Source organism: Podarcis raffonei, chromosome 13 (assembly GCF_027172205.1).
Source record: "Podarcis raffonei isolate rPodRaf1 chromosome 13, rPodRaf1.pri, whole genome shotgun sequence".
Lineage (NCBI taxonomy): Eukaryota > Metazoa > Chordata > Lepidosauria > Squamata > Lacertidae > Podarcis > Podarcis raffonei.
The window spans coordinates 45,185,878-45,207,828 of record NC_070614.1 but is presented as its reverse complement, the minus strand read 5'-3'; the positions used below and the strand labels follow the sequence as shown (position 1 = coordinate 45,207,828).

Below are 21,951 nucleotides of genomic sequence, written 5' to 3'. Positions count from 1 at the left end.
GAGTTGAGCTAGATTTACACACCCTGCCTCGCCATTAGCCATGCTTGCTGGGGCTGATGGGAGCTGAGGTTCGGCAACATCTGGCAGGCCAGAGGTTTCCCACACCTGTGGTAAAAGCACTTTTCTTAGCGTTTGTGTGGTTTGTTGCTATACAACGGTGTTTAGTCACAATCGTGATAAAACCCTGGATCTCCTACATCTTTGGACAGCTGTCACTCTCCCCCCCCCCCTCAGCAGATTTGAGAGGATGGAATCAAAAAGTAACCTCAATTGCCATCTCCCTGCAATTGAATTTTAATTCTAGCTGAGACTAGGAGTAGTGGAAGGAGAAATATTGCACTCTAGCGCCACCCAGGGGCTGGCCTATTGCAACTGGATTCTCATGGACACAGGAGGCCTATGAGGCCTACCTACTACAATGGTTGCTATGGAAACGCCTTGTGAGGCTCAGCAGGCCAGCCACAAATCTTTCTTTAATTGCTTCTTGCTTGGGGCTGTTGGGCAGCCGGCCATGGACTTAGCAGACCATAATAAGCAACTGACAGAAGGCTACCTTCACCTTGGTGGGCTGGCCTGGGGAAAGGGGGCTGCTTTGGGTGCAAAAATCCTAAAACACGCTCACCATCCACTCGCCTCACACAATCGTCTCCTCGGTTGATAAGCTACGGCCGCAAGCTTTGCTATTTGGGGAAGGGTTTTGTGGGCATATATGTATATATATATATATTTATATGTATGTATATAAAGCATCTTCCCAAATGTGCAGCCAGCGAAAGAGAGAAAGGTCCAAGCTGGTGAGAACAATCACGGGCAAATTCAGCTGCCGCGTGATGGGTTGCAATGCTCACCGTGGCCCCGGAGCCAAGGTCAGAAACATCGCAGGAGGACGACCCTGGCCTTGCAGATGCGAGGGGAGTTTAAGTAGGCAGCCGGCAGCGGCCGCCGCAGCTGACATCATCGCTTCTGCTGTGTCCAGCCACTGTAGGACTGGCGTAGCTGGTCCCAAAAGAGGAGGCTCAGGATGGTGTGAGGACCGATCCGGAAATAGGAAGCGCCTAGGCCTTTGTAGATCCCAAAGAAACCTTCCGAACGGATGATTTTGGAGAGGCAGTCAAAAAGGCCCTTATACATCAGGCCCTGCAGCGGGGAGAGAGAGAAGAAAATCAAGCTGTGTTTTTATTTTTCCCCTTTCTTATAAAACTCACTAAGGTCTCAGTCCAGACTTCAGCTTGTGTTCTCCCACTTTTCCCCGGGGAAACCCAATCTTTACAGCTGAATTGCAGGAAACATCAATTGGGTTTCTCCCCCACCCCCCAAAAAGGATTTGGGGAACTGTAGTTTGTTAAAGTTGCTTGGAATCGTAGCTCTGCGAGGGGTAAATTATAGTTCCCAAGATTCTTTGGGTGAAGGCTTGTTATCATAGTGGCACTTGCAAAGAAACCGTGGGCACCAGGAAACTGATCAAGACAACAACCAGGGTTGTTTTTAAAGGCAAAAATCGAGTACTGGAGACGGAAGGAATTGATTGTGTATAGATAACAGGCAAATATTGGTAGTTTATAATATCCGAAAGGGGATTTTCAAACAAAATCAGTTTTGACACTGGATTATCAGAAGCTTGTTTATCTAATTTCAGATGGATTTGGTTTACGAATTCAGAAGGGGAGAACTTTGAGAGGCTGGACTTCAGTTTCTGATGAGTGAATGTTTGAAACTCTCGGTTAATGCTCCATGCTAATAACACCAAAACTCTGGATTTGATCCCTGTATAGGCTGTGAATTCTTTTTAGGAAGGGTTGCAGCTCAGTGGTAGAACATCTGCTTTGCAGGCAGAAGGTTTCAGGTTTCATGTGGGGGCTAAAAATGTCCCCAGTCTAAAACCCTGGAAATCAGCAATGACAATATCAGTGATTTGATTCGAGATATAGTCAGCTTCCTAAAAGATGTAACTGTATGTATGCACATTTCCCCACAGAGGGATTTACTTCCAAATAAACATGCATAGGATTGGCCTGCAAACTTATTTTCGCTTTCAGCGAAATCCAGTTTAAATCTTATTGGTAATCCTATTAATTATAAAATGTTAATGAAAGCTTCCAGTTTCCGGGGATCGAATGGGACATCTGAGATGGACAGAGAATGAGTGGGGTGAGTTAACAGTGGATCTGGGGGCAAGCTGGGATCCAGACCAAGTTAGTTGCACTTAGGTCCCATTGAAATCAATGGGACAGGTGACTCATGACACACACTTATGCCCCATTGATTTCAATGGCGCATAAGTGCAACTAATTTAACCTGCATCCTTCCCATGGTCTCCATCTTCGCCCTTGTCTACCCTGCCCCTAAAACACACCAATAGCTCATGCTTTCTCTTGTTTCTCCCAAGCCATGCTTACCTCACCTCGGGGTCCTACAGGCTGATTGTAGAGGCGGGTGCTGGCCACATCAAAGGGTGTCATGGCGACAGCCACAGTGACACTGCTCGTCATTCCAGCACTCAATGCCAGCAGCCAACTTTCCTTAGGGAAGATCTGGGGATGGGAGATGGGAAGGATATGGGGTGAGTGATCAAGAAGGAGCAGGTGGAAGGGCCACAGCTCAGAGGCAGAGCTCTTCGCAAGCAGGAGGTCCCAAAATCAATCCCTGGCATCTCCAGCCAGGGCTGAGAAAGTCACTTGTGTAAAACTCTGGTGACCCACTGCTAGTCAGTGTAGACCAGAGGTGAGGAACCCAACAACCAGGCCAGATGTGGCCCACCAGACCATTTCTGCAAAACTGTGCCAACCTGCCATTATATGTGATGACAGGTGTGTGGCAGGTAGAGATGTGGGCTGATTGGATGCTCATGCAGCTGGTCCCTCCCTGTAGTACTCTGGATACAGAGCTCTCCATACATCTGCTGATGGGCATATAGTTCAGCCCTGCTTAGCCGCTATCTCCTCCACCATGTTGGCCAACTCTGGGCAGGTCCACCTTGACATCATACAATAAGAGCTGTTCAATGGTGGAATGGTCTCCCTAGGGAGGAGGTGGGCTCTCCTTTTTAATCTTTTAAGCAGAGTTTAGGTGGCCATCTGTCACGGATGCGTTGGTTGAGATACTTGCATTGCAGCGGATTTGACTAGATGACCCTCCGAGGGGCATGTACAACTCTATAATTATATGATTCTATGCTGCCAGATTATTAGTAGGTGGGTGGTCCCACCCACCTGTCCAAGTTGGCCCACGTGATGGGTGGAAGGGGGATATAAAGAACTGGCCCACCAAGACCAAAAAGTTCCCTGTCCCTGGTGTAGACAGTGCTGAGCTACAAGGACCAATGGTCTGACCAATGTGGTCATGAGCTCTGGAAGCAGGAATAGTGCAGGAACCATCAGCTGAATGCTTTATGGGTTTGCAGCCCATAAGCTCTGGGATTTAAACTGAGCAGAGAATGAGCATTCTGAGAACCACATGCTTTTATTTTGAAATGAAACATGCACACCCTTTTGGATCTGAGCACCAAGTCCAAAGTACCTGGTGGCATCTCAAAAGCAGGAAAAAAAACTTCCAGTAGATGAGGGAGGAAGAGTTTCAGCATCTTACTCTGCTCCTTGGCACCAGAGCCATTTTTTCTTCCCCACAACAGGCAAAAGTAGAATAAATTTACACAAAGGAATCACACAGATGCACATTTCTTTTCTCTGCATTATGTATTCAGTTTGCAGGGGGGGGGGGTTTGATATAAGATTTGAACCAATGTATTACGGTAATTATCTTTAAAATGAGCAGCAATACACACACAATCCTGGCCTCAGCCATCCTGAACGCAATAGAGAATCCACTTGCAACCTGCTCTCCTGGCACAAATCAAGCCCGACTCATGATGCAAATCGCAATGCAAACACAATTAAGCCCTCTGGGGAAGGTTAGCAGGTTGACATCATATATACAACAAAACCACCAAACAAACAAAAACACACACTTGTATTAATAGATTCTGAAATACGCTATTTGGGCTTGAATGCTCAGAGGTGCGAGGGTAAAGAGCAATGTCACCATGACTTACTTAGGGCAGTTATGAGGAACCTTTGCCCCTCCAAATGTTGATGAACTACAACTCCCATCAGCCCCAGCAGAAAAAATGGCCAACGGTCAGGGATGATGGGAGTTGTAGTTCAGCAACATCTGGAGCACTCAAAGTTCCTTCACACCTGACTTGGGGAGTGTGAGTTCAAAATAAACCAAAGATACATACCAACCTAACTTTGTCAGGTGTGGGCTATATTGCACCTATACGACAACTAGCATCTAGATGTTACGAAAAAGGAGCAATGCAGCTGGGTGCTCCAGATGGCTGGAAAGCCAAACAGGATGTTGATGTTATGGGACTGTACCGTGGGAACCAGGGACGGTCTATTCAGTGCACTGAGCACCGGATGTTAGCTCAGAGTGGCACATGACCCTGTACTGGAAGTACATGGGTGGAGTTATTCTCTCTCTGCAGTTGGGATGAGAGAGTACAGACATGATTTCTCTGTACTGCTGGAAAGACAGGAATAAAAGCATGTAAATATATTTCTGTCTGTCTCTATCCCCTCCCTGGGAATGGGAGGGGGAGAAATGGTGTGTTCTTCTTCACGTTGAGAAGAATCGCCGAGGGAGACCTCCCCTGGTCCTGCCGGGAGTCGCAGGCAGGGAGGTCAACAAGGATTCAAGCCGGGCACCTGGAGGGTGGCCAATTCCTCTGAACTTTGCTGGCTTGAATCAACACTATATCCATCAGAGCAGAGTGGATCCTCAAATCCCACCAGCACCACTGCAATCCAAACCCAGGATGCTGTTGCAATTGCTATGGTAACACACAAAAGCCCAGTCCCCTCTGCATCTCTGCACCCTCTTTACCTCAAGTTGGCTAAAGAATTCTTTGGAAGAAGAGAAGGTAGCAAGTTGTGTAGAAGAGCCCACCATGACACGAGGTGCAGCTGAGAGGGACCCGCGCCACAGTCCCAGCACGCCGTGCTCTTTGTGGATCATGGCCAGAGCATGGAGCATCCCCTGAGCATGGGAAGAGAGAGAAAACGAGAAGCACATGTCCCCCTGAAACGTCATTGGTCAGTTAGGACTGAAACATGCAGCCAGTTAGATTGTATAAAGAGCTTGCTACATCAGGCCAACATCCTGTTCTTACAGTGGCCAAGCAGACGCCCTGGGGAATCAGTTGAAGATATTGTGATATATTGCGACGGGAGCTGCAATTAATTGGGGACCCGGTTTAATGATTTCCAATACAAGGTCTCATACTGTTGGACTCCAACTCCCATCAGCCCCAGCCAATATGGCCAGTGGTTAAGGATGATGGGAACTGCAGTCTAACATCTGGAGGCCCAGAAGCTCCCACCACTGGCCAAGACATTCCCAGCATGGGAATACAGAGACTTATTCTGTTATACTTTTAAGGCTGAAGGAACACCATCCATTTAAACCACATGACTCCCCCCTCAAAAAAAATCATGGGAACTGTAGTTTAAGGGTGCTAGGAATTGTAGTTCTATGGGGGTAAACGACACTTCTCAGGAGAAATCATGTCCTTGAAATGTCCCTTAAATGTTTGGCGGGCACACAGTCTAAGTGTCTTATAAAAGGCATAGACATTCCGTCGTTGAGTGTGTAATGCACGGTTTCCCAAACTTGGCCCTCCAGATGTTTTGAGATTACAATTCCCATCATCCCTGCTCACTGGTCCTGCTAGCTAGGGATTATGGGAGCTGTGGGCCAAAAACATCTGGAGGGCCGAGTTTGAAGAAGCCTGCTCTGGTGTAACACAACCCCATCCTGCAATACACATTTTTGCCATTGGGGGCAGCCCGCTGAGAACAAGACACAGGTGGGAAACCTGTGGACATTTTTGGGCACCAACCCCCTTCAGCCCATGTCCATAGAGCAAATGGCCAAGAACTATGGGAGCTGGGAGTCCAGCAACACACAGAGGGCTGCAAGTCCCCTACCCATTTCCACATGATTACCTGAAGTATGTGAATGTGAAAAGAGAACATCACCTTGTCTCTCTGGAACGCAGCCATCCTCTGTGGCCGCTGAGTACACTTCATCAACGGTGTTGCTGGCTGTTCCTGGTAGTGACCCCCATGGGGAGGCCTGGATGCTGGGCAACCCTGAGGGTTGCCAGGGTAATAAAATCTTTTCATGGGAGATACTGTCCCCTTGGTACAAGCAAGCTGGGAGTTCTTAAAGGGCCAGCATGCCTGGCTAGGCCCCTGAAAACTATCATCAATGCTCTTAAGGAAGGGCCTTAGCTCTGGAGCAGAGCTCTGCATGCAGAAGTTTCCATGTTCAATCCAGGAAAGCCACTCAAGCCAGTGTAGACAATGCTCAGCTAGATGGACCAACAGTTTGACTCTGGACAATGTAAAAAACCGAGTGAGCCCCACATACCTGGTGCTGGTACTGGTGCCCTACAGCAATCTCAGCAGCAGACTGAGCCTGGATGTGGGTCTTCACCTGCAGTGGAAATGGAAGAAACGTCTTGTCAAACATAAGGGGCCTATTAATAAAAATGAGGATATGCCTTCCTACAGAGAAATGCCATCTCCGTAAACCAGAAACGACACTTCCGTTCCAGGGAAGGGAAGTGTTTCTCAGGTGGAATTTTGTTCATGAACCAGGGCATTCAAACGCCTACATTCGAGGCTGTCTAAAATTTCCAAGTACAGGAAAACAGAGTGTGTTACTTAACACTTACACAAACGCACACAAAGGCTGTCCTGTAGCATCTTGCTATTGGCCAGTGTTGGCAGGGAGAAGGATGCAGGAATGTGAAGGGAAGTTCTCTTTCTGCGCATAAGTTCTTTTACTGCACATAACTGTGGCATTATGGGAAGTCTTGCTATGGGAAGTCTTGCTTCTTTTCTCTAGCATTCTGGGAAGTCTCGCTTATATTCTTTTCTCTGTTTCTGCACACACTGTACAAACCTGTTCCAAACACTAAGACATTCTTTCCTTGCTCAGTTCATCTTAAGTTCATGATGACCTGTTCTCAATGCATAGCTGACCACATCTACAGAACTTGACTATTATATTCTTTCATGTTATGATCAATCATTAGTAATTGTTTTATGCTATATCAATCTTTAGTTATAATTAATTAGGAGGTTTCATGCTTGTCTAGTCCCAACCTCGTTTCCCAGCCTTTAATCTATCGATGATTAATGTTCACATGTAATTCCCACCTCTCACATGTAATTCCCGCCTTGTACTTATGTTAACCAATCAGCAACAAGTTTCTTTGTGTTTGTATCAACCAATCAGCCACAAGCACACCTGTGGCAATGCTTGTTAATACTCAATAAAAGTGAGACGCCGGGGGCTTGCGAAGTCGGACGCCTCATGTGACACCTACCTCTCGTCTGCCGTGTTTTTCATTCCTACAGGAATGGATGGACCACAATGACAAGATGTCCAGAAAGTCAACATCTGACACTGTGTGACAGATAATGACAGTGTTTTGATCTCAGGGACTTTAAGACCCAGTTGGTTGTAAATGTGAGAAAAATAACAGCTGTGTGTGCCTGTCCCTCCCTGTGTTTTAAATGCTGAGGACTAGTGTAGTGTATGTAGCATTTAAAGGAGGATCTTTTAAGCCTAGGCACCACATCCCTTCTTGGCCAAATCCCCAACAGCCAGCAGCAGTGGGTGCTGTCAGATGGATAAAAAGGGAGTAATTGTAAAGTCATTTTTGACAAGACTGTCTATGAACTTAAACTGGCCTTAAGACCAGTGAGACAAATCAAGACGTACGTCTTGAAGGGAAACTGGGACTTTTCCTATGAATGATTGCGTTGACAGAAAGCCACAGAAGAACTTCAAGTTGGAACTCAGTGATAAATATATATATACATGCCATACCAGCAACAGAGGCTGCTGGTCCATTCGAGCAAATTGGGCACTGTGCCACCAACCCCACTGGCCTATTATTCCTTACAACCAGCCCAAGGCGTGGCATTGCCCATCAGCTTCCTCCCGAGTCTCAGTGTTGCTTTTGTGGGACTCAGCAAGGGGCAGATGGGGAGAAAACTAGAATCAGTGGGCTCTGCTTGCCATTGGTTGTGGTGGTGAACTACTACTGGTCTCCCTGCCTTGCACCCTACCAGTCTCCATTGCACATAAGGACAGACACATGCAAAGTTTCATGCACCACCCAGTTCCACACAGCACACAAATCTAACTTTCTTGCCATTCAGATTGCAGAATTCTGGAATTGAGAGGACGGAATTCTACCCACCCAGAGGCATAGGAAGGTCTGGTGGTACTCGGTGCAGAAAATTTCTTGTCACCCTCAACCCACAATGATTTATTTATTTTTTTGCCTGCAAAAATGGTTTTACATTTTTTTATATTTTCTTACAAAAGAATGTGGATTCTGGGCCTCTGATAACAAGTAGGCGACTGTGGACAATACTTAAATTTACAGGATGGATTGTGTTTTGGCTTGTGTTATTTTATTTATATTTATTGTTTATTTATTTAATAAAATTTATTTTTAAAAACCTGCAAAGTGGTTTATCAAAACAAAAAACAAAAAAACACCACAGCAGTAAAATCAAGAAAAATTAACAATCCTACTTTAAAACATACAAAAGCTAAAATATTAAGATTAAAATTACTTCAACTTCCTAAGCATCTAGGAATGCTTGCCTAAAGAAGAATGCTTTTAGCAAGTGCCCGAAAAGAGTCTAGCAAAGGCACATGCTTTGTTGCAATAGGCGGGGAGTTCCAAAGTGCAGGTGCTGTCACAGTAAACAATGCAGTACAGACATTATGTATATATTTTGACCCTGCTCCACTGAACTGAAATTTCACCCCTCACGACATAGGAAAACGGCCAAATAAACAGCTGTTTTGTGGAGGAGGGTCAAGATATTAACTGATAAGCATGAAATTTCATATATAGCTATATAGTCCCTAGATAAGACCTTTGGAGCAGGCATTTTCATAAAAAGTTTTTTTATGAACCTCCCTAGTAGGGCAGTAAATGTTCTTTGATAATTTGTCACCCCCTCCATGATGGTATCTGGGGTGAACCACCCCCCCGCCCTCCTTCCTACGCTCCTGCACCCACCTACCCAACGGCTTGCAACCCCTCCCCATTCATCCCTGTACTGATTCCCCACGCTTTGTGACCCACCATATAGATGGGGCTGCTCACGGTGGCACTGACCACCCCAGACAATGCCCCAGCCACGGTGGTGCGCAGCAGGCTGATGCTCCCGTCAGAGGCGTGAATGTAGCCCGCCGTGTCGGCGATCCCATAGAGGCCCAAGCGGAGTCCGTTAAAGCCAAACTGGTAAAACAAGGCGGGCAAGAGGCCGCGCTGGAGAGCTGACAGGCCGTCCACCCGTCCAATGGTGTAGAAGGCGTGGAAGACGTTGCGGTAATGGCGGGTGTAGGTCCCCGGAGCCCGGAGCTCTCCTTGCAGCTGCATGCGGGTCTTCACCACCTCCAGCGGGTTGGTAAACAGGCAAGCCCCACAGGCTGCCACCCCACTGAGGAGGAAGTCCATTGTTGGGGAGCCGAGGGAGAAAGAAATACGGTTGGGGTGGGTGAGGGGAAGGCAGGCGATGTGGGTTTTCTATGGAAGAAGACCAGGTGTTATAAGGAGTTGGGGAGAGGGGGACAAGGGACCTGGATGGATTAGGGGGATATACCCCCCCAAAAAAACACTGGACCTTGGTTATAGGTCTCCAGAAGGCCAAAACAGCACTAGTGCTGGCATTAGCAGATGACAAATGGAGGGAAACAGATGCTGTGAAGGATGGAGTAGATACATTTATGGAAGGGTCAGCTTAGAGCAAGGAGGAAACGGGCAATCTAAAAGGTCCCAGAAACTTTCAGGCGCTAAGGGTTCAGAAGGGGTGGGAGGCAGCGGGGTGACTGGCGATTTTAGATTTTCCTTTTTTCCGGGTTGGGGGCCAGGTGGGGAAAAATGATATTCAAGGAACTGGGGAATTAAGGGCTGGAGGAAACAGGTACTGGTTTGAGAGGTGCTAATTTGAAAGGGGTCCAAATAGGGGCATAATTTGGGTTTGGCGAGGCTAGCAGGGGGAAATGTTATTTTCAAAGCAACTGGCCAACGGATCCCAGGCTATTTGGGATCCAGTCTCTGGGGAGGATTCTGCTGCACAGGGGGTTCTTTTTTTGGGGGTGGGGGTTAAAAGAGAATATGGTGATGGATGGAGAGAAAGGAGCAGGACTTCTGCACCAGTAATGGGAGCCGGGATGGAGGACTGCAGAAAAGCCAGGGGTGGTGTTGGGGAGCAACCTTCCAGGGAAATCACAAAATTAAGGACAGGGTGGGGGGCATTGGGTGAGAAATCTGGGGAAATTCGGGGTGGGGTCCGCTGTCAGATGGGAAGCGAGATCCCCGGTTCCTCACGTGGCCAGTGCGCAAAGGCGGCGCTCCCACCAAACATCTTCGCCCTTCGCCTCCTCCTCTCCATCTGAGCCGGCGCCGGGTTTGCCGGGAGGTAATACCCGCAGCGGCAGGGATGGGCCACGCCCCCAACCGGCGCAGTTGTCCAACGGCCGGCCACTTCCCACGACGTCGCTCCTCTGGTGCACCAATCGGGGAAGCGATGCCTGACGCGCCCCCTCCTTTTTCCTTCTCTGCACAGCCGTGGTGGGCGGGGCCTGTTTAGCCCAGCCTGACCTGAGCGCTCCAAGGGCTTATGAATGAAAACCTGGCGGGTTAAACCAGGACAGGGGGAAGGGGAAATGCGATTTTTCTGGGGGGGGGGGGCGGGGGCGGGTCTGTCTATCTTTCCGCGATCATCTCGATAGTAGAAGCTACTGTGCCAAACTCAATTTCTGCAGAAGCGATGCGGGTATGAGGACAGGCAGACTTGCTCCGGAGTCAGCCCAATGCCGCGTCCAATGGGCCTTAATAAACTGAATTCTTAGCGCGTAGGATCAGACCTTTAAATCAAAATGCTAATATTTTCCTTGGGGCGAGTGACGATGCAGGAGGGCTGAATGCTGCAAACGGCCCGAGTGTACACCTATCTGCGTCGCTTTCAAGGGCATTGGTGGGCGTGAGTAATTAAACTGGATTAAGTTTGCAAGGCGCGCTTGCATAGGGCACATGCCCTTTGGAGTTCCGGAGCGATGGACAGGAAATGCCGGGGCCTGAATCCCCGCGGCGGAAAGGTGGAACCGAGATCCGCCAGAGGTAGCCAACGTGGTGCCCTCCAGATGGTTTGGACCACACTTCTCATCATCCCTGGCGGTAGGCCATGCTGGCTGGGGCTGATGGGAGTTGCAGTTTAACGAAACCTCTGGCTGGCGCCGCATTGGCTCCCTTTGCAATCGCTCTCCTGGTGATTCCCCGAGGGCTGGGCGAAATACAAAACACGCGCACGCATGCAAAGCATTTAAAGCAGGGACGGGGAGCCTGCGCAGCCCTCTTGGCATTGCTGAACTACAACTCCCATCATCCCTGATCATTGGCCATGGGAGCTGAGGCTGATGGGAATTGGGGTTTATTCACAGATCCAAGAGATGGTCTGCTCAATTGCATTGCTGCCTGCAGAGCCGACTTGAGCGCCTTCTACCGCACAGGGCCCGGAGGCACGTGTGGCAGGAACCGGCTTGCGGGCACCTAGCTCAGAGAAGCGTACCCCCGATGTGTCCCACCCCGGACTTGCGCGTAACGAGATACGAAAGAAATCCCCAGACTTAAGCCGCCTAGTAAGAAACGTGGCTGTTTCATGGATGACATCAGGATCTGAACTCGGCTCCACTCAAGATCCTCTTCTGTTGGAAACATTTCTCATCTTTGTTCTAAATGCGGGGGCTGATCTAATTTGTCATTTTTGGGTACCGCACGCACAATTTCTCATCCACTTTCCAAAGCTCAGCGGCCGGCCGGTTAGCTCAGTTGGTTAGAGCGTGGTGCTAATAACGCCAAGGTCGCGGGTTCGATCCCCGTACGGGCCAAGGAACGTTTTTGGGAAAGGCCATTAGCTCTCTCGGAGCATCTTTGAATGCAGAAGTTCGCCGGTTCACTTTCCAGACTGGGCTGGAACAGTGGAGGGTCTCTGCCCGCTACTCTGTCTTTGCAAGGAAATGGATTCTGTTTTGCTTAGGACAGCGATCCACGCTGGCACCGTATGACCAACCCAGCTGCTGCTTTGCTAAACAAATGGCGAAAATGGTCTTAGCCCAGCTGCTTTAAACAAATCCCTTGGCATCAGTTATCTTAAGTTCTTCCCTGAATGCTTGGTTCCCAAACTTTAAAGGGAGTGGCAGGTTTGGTCATAATTTAGTTTTTCTCCTGGATAAAGTTTTAAATGGAAAATGCTAAGGTTTCTGTGCATTCCTACCTTTTGCAGTACAGAACTGGCTGCTTTTAGGCAGTGTATGTAGTAAACGTCTGTTCTGAGAACATCGAAAAAAATAACTTGGAATCTACGGTTGGCCATTGTATGCTTGGAAATAGAATCGGCTAGGCATGGTAACTGGGATTCATCTTGATGAAAGAGGATATTGGGAGACATTTAATGAATAGGCAAATTAGTCAGACACATTCTCAGAAATGGTTATTTGCAACCACATATGATGAGGGCTGAAGAGCCAAATAATTTTGATTAGTTCAGGATGACGACAGTGGGTTGCATCTATTACAATTGCTGCAATCCTCTGAGCAGGGAGTAAAAATCACGTGTGGATTAAAAAAACACTGCTTTGGGTGTAGCCTTCGCAGCCGCCTCCTCATTTTTGAAGCTGCCCTGTGTGCATCTGTATTTCAATAAAGGCTTCTCTTTTCACTTGGAGCCTGCATCTTTTGCCTTTGGGTTTTTGTGAGGGTATCCTCCAGTCTAGGAATCCTATTTTAAATTTCTCCAACGCTAGCATTCGGGGCTTGCTTCTCCCCAAACAATGCAGGTGGCTTGATCCGGTTGGGCTAAGAGTTCCTTGGGGGGAAAGGGTTTGCTTTGAATGCAAAATTTCCCAGGTTCAATTCCCATAATATCCAGGCAGGGATGGGAGAGACCTTGCTCGAAAACCCTGGAGAGTTACTGATACTGAGATAGATAGACCTCACCTGGAGTACTGTGTCCAGTTCTGGGCACCACAGTTCAAGAACGACACTGACAAACTGGAACGTGTCCAGAGGAGGGCAACCAAAATGGTCAAAGGCCTGGAAACGATGCCTTATGAGGAACAGCTAAGGGAGCTGGGCATGTTTAGCCTGGAGAAGAGGAGGTTAAGGGGTGACATGATGGCCATGTTCAAATATATAAAAGGATGTCACATAGAGGAGGGAGAAAGGTTGTTTTCTGCTGCTCCAGAGAAGCGGACACGGAGCAATGGATCCAAACTACAAGAAAGAAGATTCCACCTAAACATTAGGAAGAACTTCCTGACAGTAAGAGCTGTTCGACAGTGGAATTTGCTGCCAAGGAGTGTGGTGGAGTCTCCTTCTTTGGAGGTCTTTAAGCAGAGGCTTGACAACCATATGTCAGGAGTGCTCTGATGGTGTTTCCTGCTTGGCAGGGGGTTGGACTCGATGGCCCTTGTGGTCTCTTCCAACTCTATGATTCTATGATTCTAAGAATCCAGCCTCCTATGTTCCAGAAGTGGAACTCAATGTTTCTTTTTGGCTTCCACCCATGGGGTGTCAAAAGATGAACAATTAACAGTTCAAAAAAAACCTCACTAGGTGTGCTCCCAAGTAAAATACTTTTATTGAGCCTTTCCCCTGATTTGCTTGAGGGGAGGGAGGTTAGGCAACATGTCAAAGCGAGTGTTATCCCCACCCGTTCCAGAGATTTCCCCCATCTCTTCTCTTGTGCATGAAGTCTGCTTTGTTGGGGAAAGAAGATTGGTTGCGTAAGACCTCTCAATAAAATACAACCTGAATCCCACCCCAAAATAGTGTGTGGCTGGAAGTGCCCCGAGTCAGTGATATGGTTTGTTTCCTCCCAGCTCAGCAACAGCAGAGTTCAAGGCATTTGGGCAATTCACAATAGAACTTGCTTGTCCGCAGGAAGCCATCGTTGTATTCTCACAAGCTGGGCCACTGTTCAACTCTGCTCTCATGCACCACATGACCAGAGTAGCAGGGTCCTGGGTTAAGAAACTAGAATCTTAACCAGCACTTATACATAGGAAAAATGGTAGCAGCAGCAGCAGCAGCAGCACAGGAGCTCCTGATAGGCACCTGTCAATCTAGCATGCCATTGTGGCCATTCTTTGGGAGTTTCTGCAGGCTGGTGACACCAAGCAGTTAAGCTTTGATAATATTAGCAGTACACTATCAACTCCCTGACTGCTTTATGTAACCCACTGTGACTAAGCAGTATATAAATTGCTAAAATAATAAATATGCCATTTTTTAGTTATAGCCACAGCAACCAAACAAAACTATTTACACATCTCTGCTGCTATGAATTGGAAAACAAAGAATGTTATTCATCTCCTTTCTCACCCTAAACACAGCTGTGTTTTCACAGCCACAGGTGCCTAAAGGAGATTTCTTCCCCAATTTCTAGGCAATTGTAAGCACCCAAAAGACAGGCAAGCAAGGGTTCAAGGGACAACCCTCGCCCCAAGCCTGACGGCTGTCGAGAATACTTGCCAGAAGTTTTGATCTGCTATGGGACACCTGTGCCCAGTGAACCATGCAGTGCTTGAATGTCTGCAGATAAAGCTTTGCTAAGCCGTCATCTCAATTCATGGTATCGTGTTACTTGCTGCATTCCGAGTTGCACAGCGGAGGTCCCTTACGACTGTAAACACACAGACCCAAATAACTGCTGGTGATGGTAGCAGCAGTGGGAGGGAGCTCTCCAATTTCATGGTAATTATTTGGAGAGAAAAAAAACAATTATGGATCTGAAAGGCTCCAGTATTTACTGATCCTGTAATTGCGACCTATATATTATACGGATGTGTGTAGAAGACCTGCAATGGTTCTGTAGCCCAACAAAGACCGCTTGGGAGAGACAATTCGAAGTTGAACTGAAAGGTCAGCAATAAGCTGAAAAGGTATTTTTTTCTCCAGGGATGGCTTGTATTTCTAAAACAGTAGATCTGGGAAGAAGTTAAGCAGAATGGATATTGCATAAGGCTCTTGTTGACCTCTGCCTTGTCTCACTTCCACAGGCCGACATGGTTCCCATGCACACCTGACTTAGGAAACGAAGTGCAGTGCAGATACCTCCCTCCTCAATCTCAAAATAATGGGAAACAGAAAAGCCAGTGAGATGTGATGATCTCACCTAGTTAAAGGTGTGGGCTCTTGCAAGTTTGTTCTGGGCTAGGGCTTTGTGGATTTGCTGTCAAAGGGTTGTGAAGCTCACATGGTGGTTTGGAAAAGTCCGGTCCGTACTAAGGGAAAAGCAAACCACCAAGTTAGGGCTCATCTCCAAGCCGCAAGTTCTCAGCCTCCAGTGTTCTCTCCTCTTCTGCCAGCAAGACCGTACAGAAAGGGAAGAGAAATTTCCTGCAATTGGTTGAGTTCTCAGCCTCCTCTAAAAACTCATCCAGATGTTCCTTTTGCCAATCCTTTGGAACCTGCATCCTCCCCGGAGCCGCCAAACATATAACTTTCTCACGCCGAAATTGCCGCTCAGTTTTTCGCTCCATTTTTATTTGGAATTAGAAAAGTCCACAGTCACCATCATGTGACCTACAGAGTTTGCATATTTCCTTAAACATTAAGTTCCTTCCCCCCCCCTTTACACTCTTTTGTTTTTTTCTTTTCTTTTAAGGCCAATAGTGTTCTCTGCCATTTTTATTTTTGTTAAATTCTCTTTATTTCTCCCCAGAAACCCTGCCTTCAAAAAAGAAAAAAAAGAAAAACTTGGTTACGTTGCTCCACTATAGCTTTTCTCTTATTTTTTTTTGCCTTGTCATGTTGACACAGCAAAAAAAAAGAGGGGACGGGGGTTAGTTGGGTTGGTGGAGCCACTAAGCTCACTCGCATCTCCACCACACACACACACACACACACACACACACACACACACACACTCAGGCAGACACACACAGTCCAGAAGTCACAGTTTAAAAATCTGGAGAAATTGGATGTGGACTAGAAACTGAATGAGAGAGAGAGAGAGAGAGAGAGAGAGAGAGAGAGAGAGAGAGAGAGAAGAAAAAGAGCTTGGCTCTTAAACTTTCTCTTTTGTTCAATGTTGCATATTTTTCCCCTAATGTTTCAAAGCAAGTGCATCTTGAGGAAGACACGAGGGAGGGGAAAGAGGAAAAAGCACGAGAGAGAAAAGGAGGTTGAAAATGGAGAGAGAAGAAAAGGAGCAAGTCATAACAGACCCGACACCAGCTTTTGCCAACCTCGGCTGGCGCTCCTTTCCCCCGATGTATTGGCCAGCAGCTCCCACCTGGGTCAGAGCTGCTGTCCAGAACACCTGGAGGGAGCCAGGTTGGCAAAGCTAGTCTACACTGTGCCATGAGATGAGAAAGACTGGGTGGGGAAAGTGGGGGTGGGAGAGGAGACAGAAGACTGCCGAGTGCCAAAGTTTCTAAGTGCTCCCTGCTTCTGAAGAGTTCCTTCTGGTCACAGGAGCCGGAAGTCTCCTTCCAGAGGTCCACACGTTCATGCACAGATTCCCACAAACCTGTCTCTATGGTGCAGCTCAAATCTTAATGGTTTGTCGCCCGGGAGAGGGGCTATTTGCAAGCTTGGAGGAGAAGCGATTAACAGGCAGGCTGGCTGGCTAGGAGGAAGGCCGATGCGATCAAGTTAGGGATGGCAGTACGAGAGTTCTGCCTGTCCTTTGAGTCCCCCTAAAACATTCGGCCCTTCCCCTTGGTTCAGGTGTGTGTGGACAGTACAAGAATCCTACACCTGGGAGGACAGAGTGGGAGACAGGGAAGAAAGGGGGTCCTTGCCTCCTCTTTTTTCAGCTGGGAGGGGGAAGTAGGGGTGTTACAGCCAAATTTGGCCAGGAGAGACTAATGCCCTGAAATTTGGCATGGAGAGAGAGAGAGGGAGGGAGAGAGAGAGAGAGAGAGAGAAACGAGTTAGTCACATGAGGCTCGTTTCCACTTGTGTGCTTACAACCTGGCCTGCTTTGGCGACGAGGAGAAGGAACAGGAGGGTGGCGGGGAGGTGGAAAGAGGGCTGGCTATGGCTTTTGATTGGTTAATGGATTGCACAGAGTCACAGAAAGGGAGAGTGCAGGCGGAGGAGGAGGAAGAATCTGCCACATCCCGACAGCAAGAGGAGTTGATGGCGCGAGAAAGCCGCCACGATGCCCAAGGAAGGCGGGAGCCGTGCTTGGCTGGCAGTGCGTCGTCACCGCCTCCCGCCGCCTCAGAACTTCTTGGGGCCCCAGACGGACGTCTGCTTGGGGACCACGCCGGTGCCGAAGACGGGAAACTCTTCGGCGCTGCTCACATCTGGGGCCTGAAAGGGGAGAGGGGGAGGATGTATTTCCTCTTCTAAATGAGTAGCGCATGCCGCAATGACCCTCTGCCTTTTGAGCAAGATGGTTCTGCTTTTAAAAGGAACCCAAGGCACTAGGCCTCATGGGTCTTGAGGTTTTCTTAGCCCCTTCTTCACATGCACTGCTTAATATTGGCCAAAGCGGGCAGCTTCTAAGGCAGACTCTGCAGTGATGACGGACCCAAGCCATACCTTGTTCCCAGACGCGTTCCAGGGGGCATCGCGCACCACAAAGCCCTTGGCCGGGCCCCGGGGCTCCTCTTCCAAGCGGGACGGAGGCTTCATATACGCAGCCATGGCTTCAGTCTCCACCACGTCCATCATCTGTAAGGAGAAGCCTCCTGTTAAAATTGGAGGGTGCTAGCGGAGTCTCGTGGTCAACTCGAGGGCCTCTTGGGACGCAAGACAGATTTAAAAAACTGGAATAAGAAGCAGTAGCTGCCCTCACCCCCTCAAACCACCAACCAAACCCACAGGCTACTTGTGCCAATTTTGCACAAGCAAGGCAAAGCCTCAGGCACTTCAAAGCACCGCACAGGGCTCTCTTTTTTGCAAGTCCTGCTGGGACTTCAAAGCGCCCAGTCACCTGACATTGTTTTGTTTATCATTATTTTCCTTGAATTTTTATTAAAGCTTGAAAGAACAAAGAAAGAACAGAATAGAAACATCAAGCATTTCATAAACAGAAAAATTAAAAGAAAATAAAGAAAAGGGAAAAGGGAAAAGGGAAAAACTTCCGATTCTCCGTCTATCAGCTTTAAAAACTTGCATAAAATTCTTACTTCCTAGTAACATTCAACTCTCCTACTTTCCATAAACCAACCTTCAGCTCCGCCCCCCAAAGTCTTCATACCCTGATACCACAAGTTCACTTGCGCAGAAAGCCCGTAAGAGGTTTCCAATCATTAATAAAAGTCAACAGCGATTATTTTCTGATTAAGCAACACCAACTATGCCAACCACCTGACATCATCGTGACATCAAGGTGACCTGACAGGTGGGCAGACCTGGCCACCAGTCCAATTTGGCCCACGCACCCGTGATATGGCAAGAATCTTGCCTCTGCTGTCTCTCGGGCGTGTATATATAGCTAGAAGGAAGCTCCCCCATCCATCAAACTGCTTGAGCACCCCTCCCAGGCATCTCTCCCCTCCTCACATATTCCTCTTCCAAGTTGAGCATGTGGTCTATAGCGTCGTCCACGTTTTCCGGCAGCCCTGTGACCGTGACTCTGTCAGGGTCACTGGAACCCGGTTGAGGGAAGCGGATGTCGACCTGCCAGGGCGAGAAGGACGAGGTCACAAGATTGCACAGTCCAAAGGGCATCGACTGGACGAGCGAGAGCCTGGCCGTCAGGAATTTGCTTGCCCACCATTGTTGGTGGGGCAGAGTGCAGAAGGGTCAGGCAGCTTCCGCCCCTCAAACACAGAACAGCCACTGGCAACCCCCGCCCCTTACCCGAAACTCCTCCATAAGCTTGCGGATGGCTTTGCCCCTCCCGCCAATGATACGGGCGTGAACCCGGTGATCCAAGCGGACATCTTCGCTGACCATCTCCTCGAGGTCGGCCACAATTTTCAAGATGGTGTCCCGGGCCCCCTCGGCGTTCTTCTCGTAGCCGGTGATCGTGATGAGGTCCTGGACCCGGGTGGGGGAAGGAGAAAGACCGAGATAAAAAGACGGCGGGACTTATAGAGAAGCCTCATTCCCTCGCCACTACAGATTGAGGGGGACGGGAGGGAACCCCACAAATGGGCATCACTTTGACCAAATAGGTTGTATGCAAAGTTAGGAACATGGAAATCTGATTCTAGGTGAGGCTATTATTCATTTATCAAACTTCTTTGCCGCTTGTTACTTCCGGAGGTCTCCAAGCAACTTACATTTGAAAAGAGAAAGATAAAAATATATTATACAGTGGTACCTCGGTTTTCCAGCATCTCGGAAGCCAAACATTTCGTTTTCTGAATGCCGAAAACCCAGAAGTAATTGCTTCCGTTTTCAAATGCGCCTCAGAAATCGAATGGCTTCCACTGCGTGTTTTTCAATTTTCTCCATAGACTTTGTCGACCGCCCTTGGTGCCTCAGTTGTCGAACGTTTCGGAAGTCGAACAGTCTTCCGGAACGGATTACGTTCAAAAACTGAGGTACCACTGTACCATAAAGGTTAAAGGACATACAAAGCGTTAAGCTTATCAAAATCTTCCTTTTAAATGAATTGTGGAAGGAGGGCTTATTGTGTCGCCCTTGTTTTCATTTTTATTATCTATTTGTGGTTTCCATATTGTGATTGTAGGTTGTGAACTGCCCCGAGATCTAGGGGTATAGGGCGGTAAATAAATTTAATAAATAGAAATAAAATAATAAAAAACCAGAACAAATTGCAACTGTACTTGTAAGCAAGCATAGACAAGTTTTATGTATGTCTGTGCCTTTTTACTGTGGTGGAGCATTATGGAGTCACTCTCTGGGTCCCATAGTCCCCCCTGGGAAGAGGGGGCCAGCGACACACAGCAAAAGAAAGGAGAGAGACTCACCTGATTCTCATCCCCCTTATCCGGGAACTGGATGGTGACGTCATGGTCCTTCCGGATCTGGGAAATGACCGCCCCTTTTTTGCCAATGATCTTTGGGTGGTATTTGGGTTCCACGCTCACCGTCAGCTTGAAGCCACGCAACGCCTGGGGATGAGAGGGAGAGGGAAGCCGGGAGTTACTGGTTGGCCTCAGGAACCCATCCCTCAGTATTCTGGCGGGTGGAAGTGGTGCAGCTAGGAAGCCGGTGGGTTGGGCGTGTTTATGTCTCGAGGCGCTGGGCTCTGGCAGTTACCCGGTCTTCCTGCTCTGCCTGCAGCTCCCTGACCCTCTCCAGGAGGCCGGCCCTGGCCCGCTCCACATTGGGGACCAAGCCTGTGATCTTGATGACGTCCGACTGCTGCTCAGGCTGGGGCACCGAGATGTTCACCTGAGGAAAGGGAGAAGCGTCGCTGTCTTTAAAAGAAAGGCGGTGAAGGCTGCAAACCTGTCAGGGCAGGGGACCTACGGCCTAGCGTCACTTCCTGCCTTTCCTTCAGATAAATTTATAACCCAGCATAAACAAGAACACATAAAACTGTGTATACAGAACATTTAAATCAATTGCCAATATGCAAATATAACGTTCCCTGCTCTGGGACAAACAGTGCATCTCAAAGGCTCCCATTAAGCTTTCAAAGTGTTCAAGTTAGATGTGACGTTCCCAGGATCCTTTGCAAAGGCCTGTTTTCAGGGTGCTCCATGGAGTCCTTTCCTACAAACTACTTTCTGCTGCTGCCACCGGAGGAAGCAGCAGGCCTCTCCCTTCACATTTTTTCTCAAGTACAATTACACCAAACATGAGTGAATTATATAAAAATATATGCATGTCTTGGAATCCACCCGGACTAAAACAGGCAGCTAAACACACCTATAATTAAGGAGCATAATCTTCAGAACAAAAAGCCTTTACAAACACACAGTTCTAGTTTCCTGATCTAGCTTAACTGCCCATTAAGTATTATTCTTTTAAATCTCGTTTAAATTGCATAGAAAATACAGCAAGATGGAAGACAAAATACAACAACAACATCATAAGAACACCACGATGAACAGCTTGGTTTTTGTTTTTTTTAAGAAGTCCATGTCCCAAAGGTCTGTCTGGACAGCAGTTTTGAAAAGGTGCCCTAATGGAGGCAGAGGGGTGTCCTGCCAGACGTCTCTTTGGTGAAGTGTGCCCCAAGGCAGGGTCTGCCACGCTAAAGGCTCAGTCCTGGTTCAAGTCTGGCCAAACCTCAGGGGTACAGTGAGGGGTGTCTCAAAAAAAGAGGCACCTAGGTTTAACTTTCTAGTGTTGGGTAACATGGTAAATTACAGATGATTAATGAGCCAACTAATTAATTTTTTTAAAAAATCACCCACCAGTCTTAAATCACCCACCAGTCCTCTTTAAATAAAAGTGCTCAGCAAACTATGTACCTTGGAAAAGCCGCTTGCTATGAATTGGGCCCAACCAAAATTTTCCGCAAAAGGGCTTTCTACATACAGTCATACCTTGGGTTAAAGTCGCTTCAGGTTGAGCATTTTCGGGTTGCGCTCCGTGGCGACCGGAAATTAATGGAACGCATTACTTCTGGGTTTCACCGCTCACACATGTGCAGATGCTCAAAATGATGTCACGCGCATGCCCAGAAGTGGCGAGTTGCGACCCGCGCACGCGCAGACACGGGTTGCGTTCTGCTCTGGATGCGAACAGGGCTCCGGAACGGATCCCCTTTCACATCCAGATGTACCACTGTACAACATTTGTTTGCAGTGCCCCCTTGTGGGCAGTGCCCTCTCTGAAAGCAACAGGACAGCATTGCTGGCGACAGACACAAACACACATTTTGCAGTGCGCTTGTGTCTTCATCCCTTCCCCTCCTGTTCTCATACTTCCTTAGCTGTGGCAGGGTTAACGTAGATGTGCTGTTA

General features: G+C 48.1%; 2 protein-coding genes and 1 non-coding gene across 4 annotated transcripts in view; 1 reads left to right on the top strand and 2 right to left on the bottom strand.

The window, feature by feature from the left end:
- Nucleotides 1-446: 446 nt before the first annotated feature.
- On the bottom strand, nucleotides 447-10,170 carry SLC25A35 (solute carrier family 25 member 35). 2 transcript variants are annotated; one of them, XM_053361239.1, is made up of 5 exons: nucleotides 9,182-10,170; nucleotides 6,433-6,498; nucleotides 4,885-5,037; nucleotides 2,397-2,531; nucleotides 447-1,137 (listed from the first exon to the last, which is right to left on the bottom strand). In XM_053361239.1, exons 1-5 carry the CDS (start codon nucleotides 9,554-9,556, stop codon nucleotides 955-957), a joined length of 912 nt encoding a protein of 303 aa, XP_053217214.1. In that variant the 5' UTR covers nucleotides 9,557-10,170; the 3' UTR covers nucleotides 447-954. The 2 variants fall into 2 exon arrangements, with proteins under 2 accessions (XP_053217214.1, XP_053217215.1); XM_053361240.1 differs by having other exon boundaries at nucleotides 1,017-1,137; nucleotides 2,402-2,531.
- Nucleotides 10,171-11,914: 1,744 nt separating this feature from the next.
- On the top strand, nucleotides 11,915-11,988 carry TRNAI-AAU (transfer RNA isoleucine (anticodon AAU)). The gene has a single exon. It is a non-coding gene; the product is annotated as a tRNA-Ile (tRNA).
- Nucleotides 11,989-15,618: 3,630 nt separating this feature from the next.
- The window catches only part of LOC128399614 (vigilin-like), a 53,541-nt gene continuing 47,208 nt past the window's right edge, over nucleotides 15,619-21,951 (bottom strand). Inside the window, exons 23-28 of the mRNA XM_053361231.1 lie at nucleotides 20,294-20,428; nucleotides 20,002-20,145; nucleotides 18,923-19,102; nucleotides 18,623-18,739; nucleotides 17,657-17,788; nucleotides 15,619-17,425 (exon numbers count right to left, since the gene is read on the bottom strand). Coding sequence (XP_053217206.1) covers nucleotides 17,333-17,425; nucleotides 17,657-17,788; nucleotides 18,623-18,739; nucleotides 18,923-19,102; nucleotides 20,002-20,145; nucleotides 20,294-20,428 — 801 coding nt within the window. The 3' untranslated portion in view covers nucleotides 15,619-17,332. The remainder of the gene's footprint in view (nucleotides 17,426-17,656; nucleotides 17,789-18,622; nucleotides 18,740-18,922; nucleotides 19,103-20,001; nucleotides 20,146-20,293; nucleotides 20,429-21,951) is intronic.

Coding starts and splice junctions, on each gene's coding strand:
- SLC25A35 (XM_053361239.1), bottom strand. CDS start 9,556: ATGGACTTCCTCCTCAGTGGGGTGGCAGCCTGTGGGGCTTGCCTGTTT. Junction 6,499..9,181: donor TGAGCAGCCCCATCTATATG/GTGGGTCACAAA, acceptor TTTCCACTGCAG/GTGAAGACCCACATCCAGGC. Junction 1,138..2,396: donor CTGTAGGACCCCGAGGTGAG/GTAAGCATGGCT, acceptor TCCCCGCTGCAG/GGCCTGATGTATAAGGGCCT.